Raw genomic sequence first — 19,642 nt, 5'->3', positions numbered from 1 at the left:
GCAGTGAGAGAGGGCAGACACCTAAACCTCTCAGTGCAGTCCTGAGCCCTTGGTTGTGCATGTCCGATTCCTGGGTGTCCCTGCCCTGCACACAGGACAGCTGATGGCACAGTAGGAGCTGTCAGCACCCTGTCTTGGACACAAACTCTGTGCATCTTATTTAAGGCTTGGGTATTTGTAGAGGATTTTGGAACCAGAGACACGAGTGCCTCTGCTCTCTGAACTGTGGGCACCTTCACTGCTATCCAGGCTTGTTTTGGCATGTTCCAATTAAGACATGCAAGCTCTGGCAGTGTGTGGGAATCCACAGCCTTGCAGGACATCCTCGTGCACAGTGCCAGGGGTTTATACCAACTGATGGGACATGAGCAGCATCCTGGATTTTGCTGCTGCTTAGTGCTTGATACCAACCTGAGGAAGAAATGATAAACCTACAAGTGTTATTCCCTTGCTAGGTCTGCTCTGCAGAGTTTGCATAAGGCTTGTGAAGTGGCACGGAGCAACAATTACTATCCAGGGAGTCTCTTCCTCACGTGGGTCAGTTACTATGAGAGCCACATCAACTCGGACCAGTCGTCGGTCAACGAGTGGAACGCCATGCAGGATGTGCAGTCCCACCGGCCCGACTCGCCCGCCCTCTTCACAGATGTGTAAGTTGGGCTGGCTCTGCTGAGCCAGTGGCTCACTGTCCCCAGATGAGGAGAGAGTTTCCACCAGAGATTGCTCTTCATTAGGTATTAATAAGGAGAGGTTTCCTGTTTCATGTAATAAGTGGACTCTTGGTTAGGTAAACACCAGCACTGGAAGTTTAGCCCTCCTGGGGTTCTCTTGCATCTCCTCCAGCCTCTGTTTTCAGATTAGATGTTTACCTTGGGCTTCAGGCTTGCAGACCTTTGCTTCTGCAAGGTAAGTCCCATGTTACTGGTGAGAGAGGTGTGGTGTATCTCAGCCTTCTCTCTGCTGTTTTGTCCTCTTGTTCCAGGCTTGGAAGGAACAGGTTTCTCTGGACTTTGCTCTTACACCGGCACGTGTCTGAGCACATGTTTAGACTAACATGGCTTTTTTTATCCTTTTTCAGTTCATTTTGCTGTAAAGTGAAGTGTTTATGTATGGACTTCTGAGCCTATGAGCTCAGAAACATCCTCATCTCATCCATCTGAAACACCTAAGAATGGGAGCAGAGAGAAATGCAGGTTTTTGTCATTCTGAGGAGCTTAGCAAGTTGTGGAACAGGACAGTATGTAGGTTCCAAGATGCCTTCAGCTAAATGCTTGGGTATCAGGTGATAGATGGTCTAAAACAGTGGCTGAGGTAAATGGGTAGACAATTCAGAAAAGCAAAATTTATAGGCTGTATCAACATTCAAGATTTACCACCCCTGTCATTAGTAACTGCTGATGGTACTGATACCATATAACCTGAAGGGGAGTCTGTGACCAGATGTGGTGCCAAGTGTGAGGGTTTTCACTTGCCCATTTTGTAATTACTTCACTGGCCCCAGCCACTTTCCCAGGATAATAGTTGATTTATGCTCCCAGATATTTCCTGTTGCTGGAGTCCAGTGAGTGAATAATGATGCTAAGCAGTTGTTCAGCTGTGAACAAGTCTTCACACTTGATTGTTTTTTAATATACAAGGCGGGTGGCTGAAAAGTTTTGGCAGGCTGACAGATTAATATTTTCTTGTAGCTTTTCATGTATAAATTTTATCTCACACACCCTTTCTCTGGTGGCACCTTGAAATGGAATTATTTCCTTGGGACACTTAACAGCATTCTCCTAATGAATCCTGAAATAATGCATGAGGTTAAAAGAACCAGGAGCTTCCATGATTTTTATTTGTGAACCACCAGTTGAACACTTGTAACGTCCATGCCCTCCCCAACCTGGCAGCCTTCCAGAGAAAGGGAAAGGTGGTGGGAGATGTCCCTGTTTGAGTCCCTTGTGAAGATGCTGGGTGAGCCAGCCCTGTGCTGCTGCTCTGCTGCAGCTTCCCCTGGTGTTACTCGGGCTATTTTTGCAGCTGGTGATAAGGCCCCTGGCAGCAGAGGCGGGAGGAATGCGGAGGCTTAGCTGCCCTCGTCTCTCCATGTAAGGAGTTTTGGAGCTGTTACCTTTCCAAGAAAGGTAGGGAGAGGCTTAGATACTGCTCCAGAGGGTATAATGCAGCCTTCCCAATTTAAATTTTACCAAATACCAGAGGTTCTCTGGATGACTACAATGGATTAGGGGCATTCAGTTGGTGGCTTTCATATACGACTGTGAATCTAAACTGGGCTTTACTGTCACCTGAATTCCCTCCAGCTGAGGACATGCTTGGGGGAAGTAGTGTGAGAGTGTGAGACTCTACAGAATATGCAGTCTATACCTATTTTAAAAGTGTCATGAATCCAGTTTGTTTTCCCTCCCAGTGACTCTGTTGCTTTCTTGTGACAGCCCAACTGAGCGGGAACGCACGGAACGGCTGATTAAGACCAAGTTAAGGGAGATCATGATGCAGAAAGATTTGGAGAACATCACCTCGAAAGAGGTGAGTGGTGAGGGTGCAGCACTGGAAATGCTGTTGTGCAAACTAAAGAGCTCTGTGCTTCGTGCCATGAAGAAAGGCCAGAACAAAAGCTTCACGTGGCTTCCTTGTGTCCCTCCCACCCATGCAGATACGCACAGAGCTGGAGATGCAGATGGTGTGTAACCTGCGGGAGTTCAAAGAGTTCATTGACAACGAGATGATCGTGATCCTTGGGCAGATGGACAGCCCCACACAGATATTTGATCATGTCTTTTTGGTGAGTCTGACTGTGAATACAAAAGCAAACACTCCTAACACTTTTCACTATGAGTTGGTTGACACAGGGGCCTCTGGAGGAAGTTAAAGGAATTCTGAAGGAGAGGTTGGTTGATCCTGGGGTCACATACTCTTAAGCAAGACAGTAATGAACAAGAGCAGCCTGGCTTTTTGGCTGTACTAAACTTTGCCATGTAGCACCAAGCTGTAGACTCTGTACTTTGAGGATGGAAGGGACAAGGTCTTAATTCTAGCAGTTTTTCAGGGCTGTTTCCATTGATGTAAGAGCAATTTTGTGGCTTTAGCTGTCCAGGGTACCCACATGCCAAGTTATGTTTGGGAAAGACATAACTATAGCAAAGAGGGCGGGGAGCTGTGTGACATCCATGTGGAATGGTGCTCTTGTATCATGGAAAGCTCAGAGTTTGTGTGATCCAGGAGGAGCAGAGTAACATAACAAAGAATCCTGGAGATAAGTCACTTAAGGAAACATAAACATTTTGCTGTTAATTGTTTTGCTTGCTTAGTTGCTGCTGGGGCCTGTCTTAATTACTGCAGCTCCTTGTGGTGAGTCAGCGCTCTGCTGGATTTCCCAGCCCAGGAGCCATGGACGCAGGTTTGGTTGGGCTGTCTAGCCTGTGAGCTTGGCTCAACTTTAAACAAAGCCATTCCTTTTGGACCAGCTGGTCTTTCCAAATGGAGAGGGCCTCTCCCAGTCTCCGGCTCAGAAGGGATGGTCTCTGTTAGTGTGAGCACTCCCAGGATATCACGTTGGGCTAGAGCCAGGACACTTGGAAGTACCTACAATGTAATGGATTTTTTTTGCAGACTGTGGGTTATAAGGAGAGAAAGAGGGACCTGTTACAGGCTTATGGTGCTGGCAAAAGCTGTTACAGGCAGCTGGATCCACTGCAGGGCTTGGAGTCCTGGCTCTGAGTGCATTTAATGGGGAGAAAACCTTTCAAACAAGGCTTGCAGGTAGCACCAAGAAGAGCTGTGGTTAATGTGTAGAATAAAAGTGTTTGCAATGCAGCTGCTGTGGTGAGGAGCAGTGCTGCTGGGGCTGGACACCAGCTTCACCCAGGAGCATGTGTGCTGCAAGGCAGGGTTGTGTTGTGAGGGCTCAGAAAGGCAAGGAATTGTTTCCTTCCAGGTGAAGGCAAGAACCCTGTGGAATCCCATTTAAGGAGTGCTAAAAGAACTAATAAGAGAACCAATGATGTTGGTAATTGTGGATCAAAGAACAGGAGAAAAGGCTTTCACCCCTGCAGCACTGTTCTCCCTACATGTGGAAATTGATGGTTCCCAGGCCTGAATTAAATTGTTCTTCCTTGACTGAAAGAGACAACATTAAAATGGGTCTGGGCCTTGGTAAATACAATCAGTCGTTTTCATCTGGATCATCTTTCCATTTGGGAGCCATTTTAGGGCAGGGAAGCAGAGAGCCTGTGCACCTTAAATTCTGAAGGAAGCCTTTGAGTGCTTTTATCCTCAGTCAGGTTTGTGTTTGAACAGGAAGCTTGGAGGCCCTGTGTATGCCACAGAGGAGAGGGTTACCTAGCCAGGGTTAGTTAAATGTCTTCATGTCTCTGCTCACACAGGCTTTGAACATGGGGAGAAGAGGTGTAGTGTAACCCAAGTGAGCTTAGGTGTTGCTGCCTTTGATGTTCAAGATGGGTGTTTCGTGTATAAAGAACACCTGGATGGTTTTTAAATGCAGGCAGTTTCTCCTCTGTGGGGCAGAACTGGCAGCAGCCTCCAGGGAAGGGGTGGAGTGGTCCTGTCTTGCTGAGGTTGATTTGTCAGCCATTTGCAGGAAGTGCCAACACACAGTGCTGGGCTCTTGTTGGCAGAGCTACTTCTGGTTTCAGAAGGGATCTGGTTAAAGGGGTGAGAGAAAGGTGCTGAACATCAGTGCTGGTTACCACTTGTGTACCCCTGTGCTCAGAGAACCCCCAGGTCTCCAACCCTTGGCCGGTCAGCTTCCTCCTCTGGTTCACTGGTGACCCTCCCTCCCTCCACCAGTTGCCTGGCCATGCCTTCCTTCTGCCTGATGTGTCCCTTTGCATGTTTTCCCTGCAGGGCTCAGAATGGAATGCCTCCAATCTGGAAGATTTGCAGAACAGAGGGTGAGTAGCTTCAGGCCATCAGCTTAAAAGCAATAACCTGGCCTTAACACTTTTCTATGCAACAAACTCTATTCCATACCTGCTGTGTAACCTGAGTCTTACTTGTTTGCAGATCCAAACAAGCTCTTGCTTCCTCCAAACTCCTTTTCCCACAAACAGGCACCTTAAAGTAAAAAAATCTCACTCCTGACCTTGACTAACGTCCCCAAGGCAAACAAAGGAAGGCAGCAAGCTCGTAGCTATAAGCAGTAAAAAGCTGCAATTACTGAACTGGATGCTGCATAGTTGGCTCTGTGCCCTCAGCCCCAGCCCATGGGTCTGGACTGATTACAGAGGCACTTCGGACCTCTAGGCTGTGGCAGGAAGGAAAATGTGGAGAAGAGCATTTGTTCCTCTGAGTGGGGCCCAGGAGGATGTAAAGCTCTGCAGCTCTCAGGCTGAGCACCAGTGGGTTCCTCTGTTTCCTGCCCTTTCTACTTTTCAAGTTTAGATTTTCCTCTGTTTCCTGCCCTTTCTGTTTTTCAAGTTTAGATTGTCCTTTCTCTAGACCAGGTGGTTATAAGCACCCAGATTGTGCAATTAAGTAATTATTCATGGATTTGGCTTATTTGTGCCAAACCAGTGGAAAAAACGAATCATGCTGCTGAACTGATAGTGTAATTCTGTACCTCAGAAATTCAGCCTGGCAAAATTGACTCTTCTTGGTGAGCTCAGGGTCTGCTGTGGTTTCCTTGAGTCTGACAGGTCCTGCTTGATTGCCAGTGATCTCATACCTGCTTGGGAAAAGGGATGTCACTCTCTTGCAGTGCCCTTGTTCTGCCTGATATCCCAGCACAAGTGCATTTCATAAGCATCTTACAAGTAACCCTCAGGGCTAAAAATACTGAGTGCTGTGTACATAAATACCACACGCTTTCTCTAGCAGTTTCCTTTCCAGAAAATTTAGGGATAAGAAATAAATCCTCTCCAGTGGCTCATTGTCTGTTATAACTCTGTAGTTACTTTATGTGTTTGTTTGGCTCTGGTGTTAATGGGAGGCTTAGTCTTCCATCTTCCCATGGTTTTGGTGCAGCAGGAGGAGAGATTCATAAAGGGGCTTGGAGAAAATGTGCAAACACTGAGTGCAGGAGCTCCTGTGGCACAAGTGTTGCTGACAGAGGTGGTGGGCAGTGTGACCTGACATAGTGCAGAAGAAGTTTCTGTCCATGGATCTCTGTTATCAGGCTCTAAACTGCCCAGCAAAACCTATTGTCTGTGTTAGCTGCTGCTTCCTTGCATTAATTCCTGGTTTCCCAGCAATTTTCTTCAAGAGTGCACTTCCAATTGCCCTTGGCAAAGCGAGGCAAGGCTGCAGTGTAGCAGTGGGACATCTCTCTGACCTGGCTGTGTTTGTGTCTGCTGTTCCCATGCAGGGTACGGTACATTTTGAATGTGACTCGAGAAATAGATAATTTCTTCCCTGGGCTCTTTGAATACCACAATATCCGGGTTTATGATGAAGAAGCTACTGATCTTCTGGCTTACTGGAATGATACCTACAAATTCATCTCCAAGGCAAAGTAAGTCTTTTCAGAAAACATAACACACACATTTAGAAGATACATGTTAAGCTTTTTGTTTTCCTGCTGATTTTCTTAACTGTTTTTCCTCCTTGCTTACCTACCATCACAGCATTTTCATTTTGTAGTTTGCAGTAGAAGAACATCTCTGTGCTAGAGGCTGCCCTGAACTCCTCAGTATCTCTGTGGGATGTGTTTCTAAGTTGTGATACCACGTTTGTGGTACAGATTCTCTTTTCACTTGGAATATGGCTTGATGCCAGTGGGCCATTTGGGCTGAGCTCAAGGGTCCTGCACTAGTCTTCAGAGGTTTTCCTGTATCTCTGTGTTTTTCCACTTTGCAATAACAGCTTCAGAAGAGCTGTTGTAACAAAATCTCTTAGGAATATTAATAAGACCTTGTTCTTCAGTTTCTTTGTGTGTCCTGCTCCAGTTTGTAAATTGGATTATCACATCCCAGACTCCAGCTGTGGCCACAGCGTTGAAAATATGTTTGATAATGCTCTGGCAAAGAACTTGCTGTTTTCTTAAGCTTGTCCAAGGTTTTCTGTTTAGTGATCCCCTTTTGTTCTTTCTCCCACTTCAGGAAAAATGGTTCTAAGTGCCTGGTGCACTGCAAGATGGGAGTGAGCCGCTCGGCATCCACGGTGATTGCCTATGCCATGAAGGAGTACGGCTGGAACCTGGACAGGGCGTACGACTACGTGAAGGAGCGGCGCACCGTCACCAAGCCCAACCCCAGCTTCATGCGGCAGCTGGAGGAGTACCAAGGGATCCTGCTGGCCAGGTGAGGGGAAGGAATGACCCTGGTTATCCATGCTGAGACAACTCTTCAATGGTTGGCTCCGTTCTTTTAGTCAGAGCTGTGTTGGGCAAGCTTGGGGTGTTAGGAAAGGTAGTGGGCTTTTCAGGGTTAGCTCAGCTGAGCCTGGGAAAATGGGTGTAACAGGGAGCTGTCAGGAAGCTGTTTGTCTTCTAGGATGTTTGGTTTTTGGAAAGTAGCATCCCATGAAGTGTTATCTGAGTGCAGCATTCAGAGCTATGCAGGCTCCAGCGGAGATAAATGATGTCCCTGTTGCTTGTAACATCATTTGGCAGGGAACTTGTGTTGTCTCCTCACAGTTCCCTGTTGAACAAGCCCCTCCTCAGCAGCTGGTCTGGTTTTATTTAGATCCCTTTGGTAAGTGTTGGTGTGAGGGGAGGGGACAGGATGTTCTGTGCGTTGCAACAGTGATGTTTATTCCTGCCTGGAGTCCTGAGGCTGGTCTGAAGCTGGGCCTAGCTATGGGCAAGTGTGTTGTAATCCCAAGCCTGTCACCTGACTAGCAAAAAGACATAAATATTGCATGTTTCTAGGCTGTGTTAAGCAATGTCTTCACGTGACCTGCAGGAAGGAGGTAGTGATACTCTGTTTTGCCAGATTATGGTATTTTGTTTGGGATCCTGGTGTGCTTTGCCTGAGAGCAGATCTGCAGCAGACAGTTACCCAATCTGAGCCTCCTGCCACAGAAGGTGGCTCTTAGCAGGTTTGGACCAAAGTAAATAGTAAATTTCAAAGCTTTTTGATGCCATTGGGAGGTGCCTGCTTATTGTAGAATCATTTCAGTTGGAAAGTAACTTTAAGGTTGAGTCCAGCCATTGTTTTATATGCTGTTATTTACAGCAGCTCTGTCACTCATGCACTGCCTTTAGGGCACACTTGTTATCTCTGTCCACTGCTTGATTTTGTCCCATCATGTCTGTTCTATCCACTTGCAAAGACCTCTCTTCCCTTTCATTGTAATGACTTCCCTTCCTCCTTTGCTCTCCACCTGTTCCCAGCAGCCTGACTGTGTTTGTTGCTGGGCCAGGCCTGGATTCCCAATTTTTACACCAAACCCTTGGTGTAAACTCCCCTGTCATTGGAGTGGGCTCCCTCTTCCCTCTCTGCACAGGTAAACAACCTCAGGGCTCCTCCCAACTTATTCCCTGACCAGGTGCACCCACAGGATCTTCATCCTCCACCTCTTCCCATGCCTGTCTTCCTCCCCCCTGCTCCCCAAACCCTGCCTGCCACATTGACCCTCTTTCTTTCTAAAAAGCAGCCAAGTAGTATCGAGTCTCAGGACAGATCACATGGAATAGACAATTTTAAGAAATAGTGCCCTGCTGGTCTGAAACCCTTTGAGGCAGACACCACACCTGCCTTGGGTGCCTCATGTGACACCAAACATGCTGCTAGCACCAGTTAGTAAAGGTCACTGCTTAACTCTGGGCCAGAGATGACCTGAGCAGTGTAGTGTGCATTGAGCAGACTGGGAAATTAGATCTAGTTGGTGTAGATTGGATGGAGAAAAAGAAGCTTTTTAGGCATGAAAAACACACCAACAGGTTGGTGAACACCTGTGAGGAGCTCTGGTGTGGGAGCAGCTGGTATCTCACATTTTCAAGCTGTGAGTCCAGTAGCTGGTTTGGGTAATCTGCCAGTCTGGTAGCTGGTGACATGCCTGCAAAGCCACCCTGTACAAACATTTTGGTTAAGGATTATTTTTCCCTGTCTTTTAGTAATTTATTTTTTGGAAGTATATCCCTTCTGCTGCCAGCAGAATTATAGCACATTTATAGCATGTGGCCTCCCTTCCACTGAAGCACAAGCCTGCTCCTGCCTTACTCTGCAAGTCCCTGTACAGTGGCACAAACAGGATTACTTGTGAGGCTTTAAAAAATGCAAGAGCAGTGCATTACATCTGTGTAGGACGAAAAAGCCTGCAGTAAATGAAGCTTCACTGAAGCAAGGAGTGGCCCCTTCCATGCTGCAGAAACTGTCTCTCTTTAGCCACTTCCTTTCCCAGCTTCAAACTGCCTTTTTTCTTCTTTATCTGTGTTATTTAGCTTTGCCCTCTGGCCACCTTATTTATTGCTGCAGTATTCCAGGACAGGTAAAAAAACTAAAAACAAAAAACCAACAGATTGACACTCATGTGACTGCTCCAATTTCAGGGGGAAGGTATGTGAGGGCAGCCATGTGCTCGCACTATCCAGTTACGGTTTTGTGCTGGGGTTATAGCAACTGGGATATGTTTTCCAGCTGTAAAATGAAAACCCCCTGCCTGCTTTTAGTCACAACAACAAGTGTGTTTTGCTCTTTGGGACTGTCATACTTCCTGGGGTTAGTTAAACTGTCCCCTCCCTCTGTTGATAAACACAGCAAGGCTGAGCCAGGCCTGTTTCTGTTATTAGTTATAGATAAGTTACAGGAAACCAGTGTTTGGGATCTCCTGTGCCTTGTGCAGCTTGTGGATCAACAATAGTTTTATACCCAAGCCTGGAGAGCTGGTGGGAGGTGTAGGGGGCTCCTGGTGTGGGTAGAAGCACTGGGAATGTTGCCCAGGAAGGTCAGGAGGTGGCTGTGGCTCTGGGAAGGGAAGTGGGCTCCTGTTCTCTGACCCTGCCCCTCGTGCAGGTTGTCAGACTGGGGAAGTGTCAGACTGGAAGATGGCACAGCACACCTCTGCCAGTGGTGCTTGACATCTGGTTTGGTCCTCAGATCTGTGCCAGTTGCTCAGTTTAGGGTAATTTCACTTTCAAAATCAAATGTGCAGCAGAGAGCTGGATTTGAGCACTGAAGTGCCCTCGGGAAACACCAGCAGCACCCCAGGTTGTGTGAGCAGAGATGTCAGATGACATTCCATACAGAGGCCAAGCAAGACTCTGCCTCAGGGACAAGCCTGTTTCTGCTGCCATTGTCAAACTGCTCCAAAACCCACTGGAGACAGAGCATGTGCACCCCAGGACAGTGTCTGTGGCCTCTGATCTTGACCCTCCTCTCCTGTGAGAGGAACTGATTCTGTGTCATACGAGAAGGTTGTCACTGATTATAGGGTTGGAAAGCTAAATCTGCAATGGATTGTTTTCCTTAGCTGTTGGGCACCCATAACTGAACCGGCACATTGTAATTAGCTCAGTACCATCTGTTAATTAACTTACTGCGGCCACTGGATGTGTCTGGGAGTGCCTGCTCATGCTAGCAAGGGACTGGAGGGGTTTTGCAAGATCTGCAGCTCCAAGGAGGTTTCTGTGGTTTCTGTGTTCCTCCTAGGGGCAGTGGGTGGAAACACATCCCCGTGGCCGTGGCCACTCGGCAAACCCTGGCAGCCTGGGCTAGCTCTGGCATTTCATGGCAAGAAGTTGCCTGCAGTGCTGTCTGTAAGCCCAGGTGCATGGGTTGGGGTTTTGGGCAGGTGGAGAAGAGGAAGGTGGTGCAATGCCACTGGCAGTTATTTGGTCTTTTGATAGCTCAGACTTTCCTAAAGGGGCTTTCCAGAAGCTGGAGGAGTTCTGAGCTTCCTTCCTGTGGAAGGTGGGTGGTAATTTGGGCTGTGTGTTTACTGTTGAGGATGTGTTGTGTGTTTTTGCACACACCCGCCTCTACTCATCCCACCCTATGCCTTGGTTACAAGAGCCAGTTATTGATGACTGAAACTATTCGGAGAAGGAACCATGAGGGAAATTGGACTTTATTCAGTGTCCATTACCTGCTTGTGTCCAGCACAAGGGGTTCTCTCTCTTCTGGTCACTGCTCACGTGCTGGCAAATGGAGAAGTGATTTACTGGATCGACTTCTCCAGCAGCAGGTGTGGCCCTGAACTGTTCAGATGAAGCTGCAGTTGTGGTCAGTGACTCCAGCATTTGGCACAGTTTTTGCTGTAGGTTGTGTCCTCTTACAACAAAGTGGATCTGGCTGTGGTATATAGAAATTACTCACTCTTTTCCTTTGCTCTCCTTCCCCGCAGCAAACAGCGGCACAACAAACTGTGGCGCTCGCACTCGGACAGCGACCTCTCGGATCACCACGAGCCCATCTGCAAGGCTGGGCTGGAGCTGAACAAAAAGGAGATCACCACCTCAGCTGACCAGATCTCAGAGGCCAAGACCAACGACAACCAGCAGCCCATGTCTCCCATGTACTCAGCTGAGCTGGACAGGGAGCAGCAGCTCCCAGAGGACGCAAACATGATTGAGGACGTGTGTGTGAAGGAGAGAAGGATCCACTTAGAGTTCACTTGCAGAGACTTCCACGCTGAGCAGATGGAGGACAAGCTGAACCTGAACAATATCAATGGCTGTACTGCAGGGTGTTGTGTAGACTCTGTCCCCCCTGACAACTGCCGTGCTTCTGAGGCCTTAATGCAGCTCCAGCACCCCTTGGAAATAACGCAGTTTCCTGACCTGACAGTGGACGATCTAGAAAAAGATGCCCTTAAGCCTGATATGAATGTGCACTTGGTTCCCATGGAAGAATTCACTTCATGCTTAAAAGACTTCCCCCAGTCCCCAAACCAAAATTCCCCAGGTCTCCAACAGAACCCTCAGCCCGAAGTGACAGACCTCAGCACAGACAGGATTGATTTCTTCAGTGCTTTGGAGAAATTCGTGGAGCTCTCCCAGGAGAGCCGGTCACGCACCTGCTCCCATTCCAGGCCAGAGGAGCAGGGAACTGGGAGGAATGGGGTCTCCAGGGTGCCCGTGCTGGAAGTGCCACCTGCTGCAGATGGGAGTGCAGATGCTCGAAGGAACAGCCCTGGAAACTCTCCTCAGGCATCAGATGACTCTTCCACAGATGAAGAGCAACAAAAGGTTAAAATAATTTAGGCTTTTTAGGAACTGCTGCTCGACCCTATCTGTGGGCTGTTTTCTGCTGTGGGGTGGCTGTGGATGGGATTTTCTAGCCCTGCTTTCACTGGACACAGTGTTTGGGGAGGGATTGCTAGATGCTTCTCCCTTCTTTCGCTTTTAGATACTTGCCCTTTTCTGCACTTTTTCCTTAAACATCAGTTTGCTGGCATTGGCAGGGCCATGAGCCGACCTTGACCTGACCTGCTGTGCTGTTCTCGTGAGAAACTTATTTTTGAGTTTTGCATCAGGAGAGAAGAAAGGTGGGACTTGACCCACCAATGTAGCCAGACCCTGAACCCCAGCCACCATCCCAAATCTGCACGGGTATTTATCTGACTTGAGAAATCCACCAAAGAGTGGGGCAAACCTGGCCTATTTCCCTGGCTGGGAAGCACCAGCATTGGGGTAATAAATCAAGGCAGGTGTAGAGCTTCCACTGCTGGGGGAAGAAATTAACCTGTCCAGGTCTGGAGTGATGGGATTGGGCACGTCATGGCTCACTTCTCCTGGGTAGAGAGATGGTCTTGACAAAATTTAGTGACCTCTAAATTTAGATACCTTTTTCTCATAATTGCTTTTCAGCCTCCAGGACTCTCACAGGGATTGATGATGTCCGGGGCCATCATTTTCTGAGAGAGCTTCTCTTATTTAAATTCCATCCTGCATTGCTTGAATCTTTTCCATCTCCATGTGAGGCAATAAAGCTCTTCCAAATATAATAGGCCAGTGCTCTCTCCTGTGATTTGGCAGAGAGTGCTTGTGGGGATTGGGAGCCTCCCTGGCCATTTTCCTCTGGGAAACCAGAGCATTTCAATGATTGGTCATTCTTTTTGCTGTACTTGTCCAAACATGAGCAGAATTTGTCATGTTTTCAGTTCAAAAGGGTACTTTTAGCAGTATTATGATTCTTTTTGTTTGTTGGACTTCATTTGACAAAACAAGCTACCTTTTCCTTGGAGTTTGTTGCCATAAAAGTTCTTAGATCTTAGTCTAAGTGAAAATCCATCCTGAAATACGTCTCAGAGACAGTAAAAAACCTGTATTAGTGATCACTCCTTTTGTGATCTCTCTCCACATACTGCCACATACTTCTTTGTTCCTTTGAGGATGCGCACCTCTATTTTCTCAAACCTGCTGCTGTTTGCTCTTCATCTGCACAGCTGATGCACTTCGTAATTCTCCTGTTTGTGTGTTGCAGGAGGTCCCTGAGCTGCCTGGTGCAGGTCATCTCACAAGATCCCACTCGGAAAATGCCATTTCTGTGAAGGAAATTATCACAGAGATCGAGTCAATCAACCAGGGAGCAGGACCTGCCCAGCAGAAAGAGGGTTCAGCCAATCTCAGCCAGACACCAAAGAGGAACACGGTGCATGACCTGCCAGTGGAGGTGATTTGGGCATCAGAAAAGTTGGAACAGAGTGAAGGAGCCTGTGCTGGACACCAGGAAAAGGAGAAGGACCCTCTGCCAACAGAGCAGGAAGAAGCCCCATCTCTGCAGCTGTCTTCTGGTAAATCAGACCTGGAGGAAAGCAGCTCTGGTGGGGAGCAGCAGGAGCCTCGTGGCTCCATCAACCCTGAGCCCAAGTGGTGCCCGGGCTCCGTCCGGCGAGCCACGCTGGAGTTCGAGGAGCGCTTGAGGCAGGAGCAGGAGCAGCAGCACACGGCCCCAGCCTGCACTTTACTGACCCGCAAGAACTCCAGGAACGACTCTCCTGCCTCCGAGCTCCTGCCACGAGGGAAGAGCGAGGAGCCGCCCCTGGAGCTGGCTCTGCAGGGGGACAAGGCTCAGGGTGTGGGTGCTGAGGAGCTGCTGCTGCCTCCCGGGGCAGAGCAGCCTGTGGGCACACACCTGCCCGCACCCCTCGGCCCCCCTGCCCAGGAGCCCCTGCCCGCAGAGCGCAGCACAGGGCGGGAGGGAGCAGCACAGGAGCACAGGACAGTGGTCTCGTTTGATGGGACGGAGGAGCCATCCCTGCCCTCCCTCCTCCCAAAGAGAATCGAAATCATTGAGTACACCCTCACGGTCAAGCCTGCAGAGCAGCGCCCCGATACAAGCTGTGAGCAGGGCGGGCTGGCCACGGCCACCCCGTCTTTAGATGAAAACTTGAACCCCTCGACGTGCTTGGAGAAGGCTCCGGCGGATCCCTCGCCGCCGGAGCACGCGGTACACAGGCAGGCCGCCCTCGCCGTGGGCAGCCCCAGTGAGGAAGGCAGTGGGGTATCTGCTCACCTCGGTGCTGCTCCTCCCTCTGCCCAGGTGACCTGTCCACCCTCAGCCAGCCTCGAGCGCTCTCCCTACCCCTGCGTCATTCACCTGGAAGGTGTCACCGAGCAGAGCACAGGCACAGAGGATGAGCCGGTCACGCCCTGTGGCACCGAGAGAGACGCGACTCTCCCATTCAGGGACGGTCCCAAACCTCTCTGCGGGGCTGGTGCTGGCATCTCGAGGCAGCTGAGCAGCGAGGACTTCACCAGGCAGCGTGCTGAGAACATGGACCTTCTGGACATCTCGTTCCTGTGTTACAGCCTCCCTCACAGCTCCAGCAGCCTCAGTGTGGAGGAGCGCTCCAGCAGCCCCAGGCCGGTCAAGCAGCGAGCGAAGGAAATAGAGGCTCGGATCCGGCACGCGGGGCTCACCAGACCCTCCCACATGAAGCGCTCGGCATCCCTGGCCAAACTGGACTGCCTGGACCTCTCCAAGGACGACCTACATGACAGGGAGTCGGCCTCTTCCAATGCCAACCCGGTGCTTCTCACCTGCGTTGCCCTCGGTCAAGGCTCTTGTGGGGGGAGGTTGGAGAGGGGCTCGGAGAGCGTGTGTGGGAAGCATCGCCTCTCCTCCCCAGAGCCCACCAAGCATTTTGTGGAACAGCTCAGAACAGCCGAGTGCATTGCCCAGAGCAAGCCGGTGGAGAGGCCGCTGGCTCAGTACGCCAAAGAGTGCAGCTCCAGCCAGCAGAGTTTGTGTTCCAGCACAGATCCAACGTGGACTAGCTCCGGAGAGGGCCCTCCGCTGCTCCAGGTGCAGGTCCTGGACTCCTTGTCTCCTCCATCTCAAGCTCTGGCTGTGGCCCCACGGCAGCAGCACGGGAGAACTCATCCTCTGAGGAGGCTCAAAAAGACCAATGACAAAAAGCGGACAACCAATCCCCTCTATAACACGATGTGATCCTGGGCCCTTGGCTGTGATTTCTTACCCAGAACCTGTGGTGTTGCTTTCACGCAAGGGGCAGGTGTAATATAAGGAACATGCACTTTATTGGTTAATTTTATATATATTGTCATTTTACTGTTCCTGGCGCATGTAGGTGTGGGTTGGTTCTTCTGTGTGTGACTCTGACTGCAGGACTGTTTGGTTTTTTTTAAGTTTAACTTGGATAACCTCAAATGTTCTTTTTTGTTGTTTTTGTTAGTTTGTTTTAAAAGAACACCTTTATTGTGAGAAAATTGATGTTGGCTTGCTTTGGCAAGGTGGAGTTTTGCTTACAACCAGATCCTAGTTCCTAACTTGAATTTTCCCCATGCCTTGAAATGGTGCTGAGTAGTTGGTGGGGTGAGAGCCCCTGTAAATGTGAAGGTTGTGCCAAGGTCCCTTTGTTTGGCCTTTCTTTTATTCTGCAGGCTGGAACTCCACCATGCTGGCAGATCCCTCACAAAGCTGCCTCAGGACAAACGCCCTGGGCTCAGCTCAGCTGGTGCTTCCCAATGAGGAGCACACAGGGGTGAATCTTCCCAGTGGGTGAGCTCTGATAACCCTGGGCAGCACCAAGAGCAGCTCTCCCATCTGCCATGGGGCACACAGAGCTCTGTGCTGAGGTGGGGCAGAGCTCCTCCAGGAGCTGCCACGTTCACCTCTACCCCCAAAGCGAGTGTTCTTTTAAAACAAACACCTCATTAGGGTTTTAACCCTCCCATTACTTGAATACTGCTGTGGGCCTTCCAAGTTCATGGCCATATCATCTGTCCTCTGCCCTCCTCCTACTGCCTGCCCCCTGCCCCAAAGCTGTTCTTGTGCTGCCTGAGTTTCCCTCTCCTCTCTGCCATGCTCACGGGTGTTTCTGGTGGCTCCCAGAACTTGAGCTGTTTTTGTTACATGACATACTGCCCTTTATGCAAAGCTTTGTCCTCTCTGCTGTCCCTCGTAATTCTAGACCCAGAGGGAAATCTTTTCTGGAAGATTTTTTTTTTCCCTAAATTGTATATTATGATATTTATATAATTTTTTTTTGTTCTTTTCTATGTTTTTTTTTAAAAAAGAAGGGCAAGACTGCATTTTGTAAACTGGAAAACAAACCCACCTGACTCAAACTCAGTGCTGTTCTTTGTGATCTGCACAAATATGGGAGTGGATTTGACATTATAAGCTGTCTTCCCTTTCCAAAAGTGAGCCTCGATGCCAAATGTGTCCCTTCTCCTCCAGTCCTGTGTGAACCCCTGTTATCCCACTGTGGGAGGGGCACTGTGTGTCTGCCCATCTCCTTCCTCCTTGAAGCTGGGTTCCAGGAGTGCCAGTTGGACATGGAAACCCTTTGGCTGCTCTGAGCCATTCTGCAGGTTCTTGCTTCCCTGGAGAAACAGTGTGTGAAGGCTCTGCTCCAAATTTCAAGAAATTATTTGGTGGTTTCTGAGCAGTTTGGTTAAATCAAAGCTCCTCATTTCTATCTTTGTGCATCAGCGAGTTGTCCCTGTGCTGTAGGAGCAGAGGGAAGGGCCAAGGGGAGCTCTGGGTCCTGTCCACAGTCCTGTGGCAGGTCCTGTCCTGAGCTGGTTCTTGGCCGTGGCCCAGACCTGCCCTCTGGGGAGGAGCAAAGCAGAGGAGATGCAGAATGGCTCAGGCTGCTGAAGCCCGGCAGGGAGAGGACAGTGTGGGAGGAGCAGCAACCCAGCCCATGCCTAGAAAGCAGCCCTAAAGCTGCAGAGCCTTGCAGGCTCAGATGGGACAAACTCCTCTTGAGCTGGAGAGAAGCGCATGGCTCTGGAGCGCTCTGGAGTGTTGGGAAGCAGCAGGTGCCTGCCCTGGGGAAGGGAATGTGAGATATCCTCAGCCCACAGCTGGTTAGCAAGGTATTGTCACCTTGCTGCCCTCCTGTAGCCCCCCGGGGGTCCTCCTGTGCTGCTTTGCAGCCTGGGCAAGGTCTGTGAGTGTCCGTGCTCCATCAGCCACAAGCACTATCCCTCCCTTTCCTCAGCTCTGGCAAGGGGTTGTTGCCCTGGAGCACAGCCCTGGCCTGGGTCAAACAGCACGTCATCCCAGGCCATTTCAGTCACTAGAAGTCACCCAAGCCCCTGGCCCAGGAGGCCAGATACTTCTTTGGGACACTGAAAGACATGTGGCTTCTCCTGGCCCGCTCCAGCTGGCTCCGGAGCTGGGCAGACACTGTGGAAAGGCCAAGTGGCTCATGTCATCTGGAGAAGGACAGGTTCAGTCCTTGCCTCCCCCACAGACTTCATCAGGCCCCGCTGCCCACCATGCTGATCCCAAGGATGTGCCTGCCTGCCTCTCCACAGGTGGAAGGGACTGGTTGCCACCAGCCTGCTTTGCATTGGAGGGTGCATGCTTGGCTGGCAGCGTGTCCTGGTGACAAGGATCTGTGTGGGAGGGAGAAGCCCTGTGTAGAATTTTTTCCCTTGAGAAGGCAGGAGGAGGAGGAAAAGGATCGGGTTTCTTTGCCTGGCTTGATCTCAGGAGAAATGCCCTCTGGGAAGGGTCTTCGATGCAGATCAGAAATGCTGCTTCCTTCCAATACTCAGCTGCTCTCTGGGTGCTTCAGCTGGAGAGAGCAGCAGAGGGGCTGAGGCCCCTGCAGGGAGGTGTTTTGCTGTCCCCTTGTCCTTGGCTCCGGCCCAGCACAACTGGTTTTTCTCTGAGAAGCCTGTGGGCATGCAGAGAGAGTTGGGAAGGGTGGTTCTCTTACAGAGTGATGAAGGCCTTGGAGGTCTGGAGGCTCTGAGTGGGATGGCAGGAAGGGGACAGACTGGAGGGGTATGGACCTCCTTTTCCAGTGTCTAGGCAATGAAGCCACCAAGCCCCTGGCATCAGAGGTCTCCGCTGGGGACAATTGTCCCTTCTCCATGCTGGTGGCTCGTGGGAGGGTGAGGACTTTCCCGGTTCCTGTAGCCACCCCACGAGAGCTTCTTGTGACTTCTGAGCACCACAGGGAGCAGCAGCACCTCCAGGGTGCTCAGCAGCTGACAAGCCTCGCGGGTAGAGGGGGTTTGGGAGAAACATGTTGTTTTAAGGGCATTTTTGTACAAAGCAACTGTTCTTTGGTCTCTGGCGAAGCCTCTCGGAGGACGCTTTATTGTTTACATTGACTCCTGTACAATATCCCAGCCATCGCTGCCCCGTCCCGGCCGTACTGTAACGTGTGAGCCTTGCACAAACAGACTGTGTGTGTGTGAAACTGGTTCTACACTGCGTCCTGTTGCACTCGGTGGTGTGTGTGGGTGGTGTGTGTGTGTGTGTGAGTGTGTGTCCGGTCTGCTTGAGGAGTTGTGACCTGTACAAATCCCTCCCCTCCCAGCCCTTCCCTGGGGGCGCGGTCCCAGCGGGTGGCAGGAGGTGGCTCCGCTTCTGGGTCACTTGGATGTGGAAACGGAGCAGGGATTAGCTCCGTGTCCCTCTGCCAGCACAGGCCTGGTGGAAGGGATCCTGCCCCACCTCCGGCTGCTCCGGGGACCTCCTGGGGGGAGCGAGCTGGGACCCCGTGGCCGCAGGGGCACTGCCCCTGCCGGGGGCTCCAGGAGCCTCGCAGCTCCCTGGCAGGAGGAAGCCATACCCACCGCAGGGCCCTGCTCCCCGCACGGTGCATCCTGCCTTAATCCGGTCCTGGCTCCACACAAACCCCCTCACCTTTTCCCAGGGAGGGGTCCCGAGCCCTTGGTGTGGGCAGAGGTGGGTGCTGGCCTGGCGCGGAGGGTCCGGGCTGCTGCAGGGCTCGGTGCCTGTCCGGCGGTGCTGCCAGAGGTGCCAACAGCCCACCCGTGCTGCAGACATCTCTGTTGGCACAAGAGGAGGTGCCAGTGCCTTTTGTTTTCCTCTATGGAGATGTGTAGGATTGTCCAAGGCCGAGCAGCTGGCGGTGGGCTTGCAAATCAGGGAGGTGAGCGCTTCTGTCTGCCCCTCCTGCATCTTCCTTGGTGGCTGGGATCGTCCCCTTTCCCCCTAAAGACTTTATGACCGATGTGCTCAGCTGTTTTTAAATGTGAACTTGTGCACTGATGTGCAGATTTCAATGTTCTTGTTACCGAATGAATAAAAGTTTTATTTTGAAGATGACAAAGGTGTGTGGCTTCGTGTTTGGGATGGGGGCAGGGGATGAGGGAGTGATCTGTGCTGCTCTCAGAACATGGGGTGACAGTGGGGATCTGGAAAGCCAGAGCAGGGTTGTTCCCTCTGCTGGATGGTCCCATCCTGCCCCAAGTGATGGAGCAGTGCTTCCAAGCAAGAGGTACACCCAGATCATGCTGCAGTTGCAGGGAGGATTCCAAGGACTGTGTATTTAAAATTGTCAG

The 19,642-nt window shown here is 50.5% G+C and overlaps 1 protein-coding gene across 4 annotated transcripts in view; it reads left to right on the top strand.

Annotated features, from left to right (window-relative positions):
- Positions 1–19,410, top strand: part of SSH2 (slingshot protein phosphatase 2) — a 90,489-nt gene extending 71,079 nt beyond the window's left edge. For all 4 annotated transcript variants that reach the window (XM_063402686.1, XM_063402689.1, XM_063402688.1 and 1 more), the window contains 8 exons: positions 456–650; positions 2,436–2,529; positions 2,657–2,785; positions 4,867–4,913; positions 6,326–6,472; positions 7,059–7,259; positions 11,245–12,088; positions 13,326–19,410. In XM_063402686.1, the coding sequence (XP_063258756.1) occupies positions 456–650; positions 2,436–2,529; positions 2,657–2,785; positions 4,867–4,913; positions 6,326–6,472; positions 7,059–7,259; positions 11,245–12,088; positions 13,326–15,296 (3,628 nt within the window). In that variant the 3' untranslated portion in view covers positions 15,297–19,410. The remainder of the gene's footprint in view (positions 1–455; positions 651–2,435; positions 2,530–2,656; positions 2,786–4,866; positions 4,914–6,325; positions 6,473–7,058; positions 7,260–11,244; positions 12,089–13,325) is intronic.
- The last annotated feature ends 232 nt before the right edge of the window (positions 19,411–19,642 follow it).

Source organism: Prinia subflava, chromosome 8 (genome assembly GCF_021018805.1).
Source record: "Prinia subflava isolate CZ2003 ecotype Zambia chromosome 8, Cam_Psub_1.2, whole genome shotgun sequence".
Classification (NCBI taxonomy): Eukaryota; Metazoa; Chordata; class Aves; order Passeriformes; family Cisticolidae; genus Prinia; species Prinia subflava.
The sequence above is the reverse complement of the archived record's forward strand: the minus strand, read 5'-3'. Positions and strand labels throughout refer to the sequence as shown.